This window comes from Otolemur garnettii, unplaced genomic scaffold (genome assembly GCF_000181295.1).
Source record: "Otolemur garnettii isolate 467f Iridium unplaced genomic scaffold, OtoGar3 scaffold00135, whole genome shotgun sequence".
Taxonomy (NCBI): domain Eukaryota; kingdom Metazoa; phylum Chordata; class Mammalia; order Primates; family Galagidae; genus Otolemur; species Otolemur garnettii.
This window is the reverse complement of record NW_003852530.1, coordinates 1165574-1171163: the sequence shown is the minus strand read 5'-3', so window position 1 is coordinate 1171163 and position 5590 is coordinate 1165574. Positions and strand designations below refer to the sequence as shown.

General features: G+C 54.0%; 1 protein-coding gene across 1 annotated transcript in view; it reads right to left on the bottom strand.

Annotated features, from left to right (window-relative positions):
• Positions 1-3215: 3215 nt before the first annotated feature.
• POP4 (POP4 homolog, ribonuclease P/MRP subunit) overlaps positions 3216-5590 on the bottom strand; it is a 12739-nt gene continuing 10364 nt past the window's right edge. The window contains exons 6-7 of the mRNA XM_023518368.1: positions 5236-5337; positions 3216-3914 (exon numbers count right to left, since the gene is read on the bottom strand). Of these exons, the coding sequence (XP_023374136.1) occupies positions 3778-3914; positions 5236-5337 (239 nt within the window). The 3' untranslated portion in view covers positions 3216-3777. The remainder of the gene's footprint in view (positions 3915-5235; positions 5338-5590) is intronic.

Here is a 5590-nt window from a genome sequence, read left to right as displayed (position 1 = left end):
GACCTCCACATGCCACATCTGGAGCCCCTTGTCCATGGAGCCTCCTCTGCCTCCCCCAGCCAGACTGTGCCTGGCCCCAGTGGTGAGGGAGAATTCTGCTGTTTGTGAAAGTGAAGGGTAACTGAGCAACCCCAGGGTTCTGGGTGTGAGGGAGCAGCCCTGGCCCTACGTCCCTGATTGACCAAGCCACGGAATCCAACAGTCATGTGAGTTCAGTGGCTGGTGCCTGGGCTGGGTGAAGTGGCTGGTAGCCCAAGTGCTCCCTCTGAGGGTACCAGAAAGCCAGGCTGGGTTTCAGAGCCTTCCCAAGAGGCACAGAGAGCCTGTCTTGGTTGGGAAGGCTCCACGGCTCTTAGGAACTGAATTGTACTCCTATCTCCATTCATACGCTAAAGCCTTGATCTCGATGGGACTGCATTTGAGATGGGTCTTTAAGGAGGGATGATCAAACAAGGTCATTAGGGTGGGGACCTAATTCACCAGGATCAGAGGGAGAAATACCAGAAGTCTAAGTCATTGCTCATAAAGAAAGGCCCTGGGGCCAGGCCTGGTGGCTCACATCTGTAAATCCAGCATCCAGGGAGGCCAAGGCAGGAAGATCCCTTGAGCTCAGGAATTCAAGACCAGACTAAACAAGAGACAGACTGTCTCTACCAAAAATAGGAAAACTAGCTGGGTGTCATGGTAGGCACCTATAGTCCCAGCTACTCAGGAGGCTGAGCAAGGAGGATCGTTTGAGCCTAAGAGTTTGAGGTTGCTGCGAGCTATGATGAAAACAGGGCACTCTACCCAGGGTGACAGAACGAGATTCTATCTCAAAAAACAAAACAGAAAGGCCCTATGAGGACACAGCAAGAGATCCCTCCTCTCTGTCAAGGGATTGAGCCTCTCCAGACACCAACCCTGATAGCACCTTGACCTCAGACTTTTAGTCTCCAGAACTGTGAAAATATAAATCTGTTTTGGAAGCCCCTAGTCTGAGGCAGTTTGCGACAGTGGCCTGAGCAGACTGATCCTTCAGCCACGAGCCACACTGCCCTCACCTTCCCCTCCAGGCTTCACCCTCTGCCTCCTGTCCCCACCTCTACAGGCCAGAGCAGCTCCAGGGAGCCATACAGGGCCCAGGGCTTGCTCCCTCTTCAGAGAACAGAGGGTCACTGGGCTGATGCTTCCTGCCCCGAAGCCTCCTGTGTTCTGTCTCGAGATGTCAACCATTCTCTCTAGGGGCCCCTCTGGAGCAGTTTTCTCTGGTGTGAACATTTCCATGAGGCCAAATCAGTTATCCTCAGGTCTGCTAGGTCCTGTCCCTTAGGCAAGGGAGATGGGAGACACTGGACTGGAAAGTACTGCATCACCCTTCAGGACAAGTCCTGTGCTACAGCCCTTGGGGACCGCATGGCTGTCCCCGCTCCCTGGGCCTCAGGGCTTGCTCCACACAGCTTCATCAGGAATGGTGTACAGCCTGGCCCCCTTCCACCTGGGAGGACAGTGTGGGCATTGGGACACAGGACGCAGTGGCCCTGGGAAGGTGGCCGCACAGTGCAGCTTCCTGGCAGGTGGGTACCCCCACCGAGTCTCCTTGGGAAGAGGGGGAGTGGAGCCTGCAAATTAAACAGCCACTCGCATAAGAACTTGAGTCTGCGCCAAATGAAAAACAGATTTCACATGGCAAGTGGTACCAACAACTTTTTGGGAAGCAACTGTGTATTTACACGACATTGGATGCCTTTTCCACTGCAGAGGGTGGTGTGGCTTCGAGCTCCAGCACCTGCGCTATTGCAGTGTGGGGCTCTCAGATGGTCAGGGAGAGAGAAGCCACTTTCACACAAAGATAAAAGGTCTCCGCAGCGGGAAGCAGGTAGTGGAGGGATCACGCTCCGTCACTTAGGAGAGTGTCTTTCGCAGCCTTGCAGCTGCCTGGTAGTTGAAACCTCAGCTCTAAAGCCAGATCACTAAGCCCCAACTCCACCCCTCAGGGAGGCCGTGGGCAAGTGACCCCTCTGCATCTCAGCCTCCCTGTGGCAAAGTGAGGACGGGGCAGCCACACAGGCTCATGGCTGGGCTGCCTGTCCAAGGTGGTGCCAGGTCCTGAGCTCTGTCAGTGGCCTACGTACACTGTGCATCACAGGCAGACTGCACTGGGGGGACCCTGCTGCATGGATGTGCCCCTCTGAGCAGTGGGTACGCACACAGGCAGCAGCACAGATGGGCCCTGGGCTGGTGCACTCGGGGAACACTGTGAGCCCTTGGGAGGTGTGGGCACACAGAGCTGGGCCGCTCAGCTCTCCTGATCTAAAGACCTGCTGAGACTTCCCTCCTCCACGGTGCCCCTCACCAGTGTGGAGATGGATGGGAGAGCTGGTAAGTGAAGGCTCTGGCACCAGTGCTTCTCCTGGTGGGACAAAGGGCATGGGAACTTGCTGCCTGTGGCCAGGAGAGTCTGCCCTCACCTCCTGGGTCAGCAGATACTTGCCTCCCCCAAAGGGGTAATCAGGCCTCTGACCCACCTGGCTTTCTAAGACCAGAGGGTGGAAGGCCAGTTTATCCTGCTGCCTCTACTCTGGTCCTGGGCACAAGAGCCCCATCCCCTGGCCTTATGGACACATCACAAGACAGACTGAGAATCAGATGGAAAAACTGAGTCTCTTGGTAGCAAAACTGTCACCAAGACATCGACGGTGCCCATCCTGGAACCTGGCCTTCCTAGCAGGCTTGGCCGTGGAGAGGAACAGTCTTACTTGCTGGAGCCTGGCCTTCCTAGCAGGCTTGGCTGTGGAGAGGAACAGTCCTACTTCCTTTCAGCCTACCTGCCTTTGGAGTCTACAGACTCAGGAACGAGAAAGCTGCTGTACTTCTAATCTGCGTATACTGGAACTTTTGAGTCTCCCTCTGTCACCAAGGATACAGTGCTGTGGCCTTAGCTTAGCTCACAGCAAACTCAAACTCCTGGGCTCAAGCGATCCTCCTGCCTCTGCCTCCCAAGTATCTGGGAGTACAGGCTCCCACCACAACGCTTGATTCGTTTTTCTGTTTTTAGTAGAGATGGGCTGTTCTTGCTCAGGCCGGTCTTTAACTCCTGAGCTCAGGCAATCCTCCTGCCTGGGCCTCCTACAGTGCTGGGAGTACAGGGTGAGCCACCAGTAATAAGCACAACTAGACGCACGTCTTTCCTCTGTGGTCCACCCAGGGGTGATCTGTGAAGTGAGAGAGCCGAATCACTGAGCCACTTCATCATTTAATCCCCTCCAGCTTTCTTCAAACAGTGAAGTCAACCCTGGTTAGGTCAAGGAGTTTAACCCAAAGTTGTGCGTGGACTGTGTTTTTTACTTTTCTTTTTGTTGAACACCTGCCATCAGGTGCAGTGTTGGGGATCCCCTTCCCTCTCAATGTGGCTGAGTTGCAGGAGTAGTCCTTACTGGAAGCCTGTCCGTGCCTGCATTAGTGCTGTATTACAGTTACAACTGATGTATCACAGAACATTCAGAGGAGTCTGACAGAGAGACCCCTGACCATCCTGCTGCACTAGCACCAGTGCCGTCCTATGTGCTCTGCTGGTCCTGTCTCTTCAGGAGAGTAATGTAAAATTGAGATCACTCAGAAATATACACCCCCCTGTCCCCTGACTTCTGAGCTCAGCATACTACGTGTCCTCCCGTGTCACACAATGTCCTTAGCTCTCATTTTCATGGCTGGAGGTGGCCTCTGACCAGTCGGCTCAGTCATCCCTTCGCTGAGAGTTGCCAGTTTTCAGGTGTCATGAATGAGGGAGCAAAGAATTCACAGGTCAATTGTTCCCTTTGCTTTGAACTTCTTTGCAGACCGCTCACTCGAACGAAGCTGGAATTTGCTCCCATAAATGTAGGAAATAAAATCATCAATTTCCACAGCAAACACACAGTTTAGCTTGGGGATAACTGGAGAAAAAGATGAGGAAAAAACCCAGCAGTAAGTTTACTTTTAGGTAGAACACTATTCATACAACATTTGCACTAAAAAATAAGCTAGGAGGAAACAGGGAAACCCACAAGGGTGGCAGCTGGGGTCACACGTGATTATTCTCCTGTAAGGACAATGTGACATCCTCAGTATAACTTTTTTTTTTTTTTTTTTGAGACAGAGCCTCAAGCTGTCCCCCTGGGTAGAGTGCCATGGCATTACAGCTCACAGCAACCTCCAACTCCTGGGCTCAAGCGAGTCTCTTGCCTCCGCCTCCCAAGTAGCTGGGAACACAGGCGCCCGCCACAACGCCTAGCTATTTTTTGGTTGCAGCCGTCATTGTTGTTTGGCGGGTCCGGGCTGGGGATTCGAACCCGCCACCTTAGGTGTACGTGGCTGGCGCCTTAGCCGGTTGAGCTATAGGTGCCGAGCCCCTCAGTATAACTTAACACCTAACTTTTCAGGGTCAAAGGCTATGAACCAAAATCCCAGAACAGAAACTCCTGGAACAATAGCAAGAACAGTGTTCCGGTGTAACTTTCAGATGGGCCTTATGCTTGGTGGGAAACTCCAACCCCACTTTCTGAGGTTTATGACATAAGCAGAAGGATGGACGGGAACATGGGAGGAAGCCACAGAGGTGCTAAGCCGGCAAACTTGGAGGAACAAGACCTTCCCAGTGCAGTTTAGAAGCTCTGGACTGGTGGGCGAGGCCACATGCAGACACCCTGGATGACCCAAAGCATCCATAACAGCGATGCAGGCACTGATGGAACCCCGAGTGTCACCACCAAGGACACAGCCCTCCAGACTCCAGGAACAGGTGGTGCTGTGGCTTCCTCCTTGTGATCTGTTTAGTTAGACTCCTTTGGAAGGCGGCATCCTGAGGGCAAAGGGAGGGCCCCAGTCCCAGGACCCAAATACTGTATACCCGAGTCTCCTGAGGTACCACCAAGCACCTCTTCCTCTCCACTGGCTGTTTCTGGCCGGGACTGCTGGCTGTGCTCACAAATGCCCCTGGGAACATCCAGGGGGGCAGGGGACTGCTGGCTGTGCTCACAAATGCCCCTGGGGACAGCCGGGGGGCAAGGGACTGCTGGCTGTGCTCACAAATGCCCCTGGGGACAGCCAGGGGGGCAGGGGATGGTCTCTGCAGGCTGGCAGCATAGGCTCAGTAAGTATCTGTGATCTGGGCGGACTCAAGAGGACACACTGGACTCTTGCAGCCTCAGGGACAGGGCTGATGTAGTGACTGGGGAGGTCACAGCCCACTGTGTCCGAAGAGACATGGTTACATACCTTTTAGGCGGTCTTCTTTGGTGATAATTTTGAAGACGTGCTTTGTTTCCTGCAGAAGGATTCCGGTAACACCCACGTAAGAAGGGCATTTGGATTTTGTGACTGCGAAGGAAAGAAGATGGGTCAAAGCTGAGGTCTCTGTGGTGCTGTGGGAGAAACAGACAGGCAGGCCTGGGGGCGGCACTGCTCACACCTCTGAGCCAGCAGAGGAGGATGGAGAACACCCAGAGAGTGTGGGCTTAGCAGAGGAGGACAGAGAGCATCTAGAGAGTGTGGGCTCAGCAGAGGAGGAAAGAGAGCACCTGGAGAGTGCAGGCTCAGCAGAGGAGGAAAGAGAGCACCTGGAGAGTGCAGG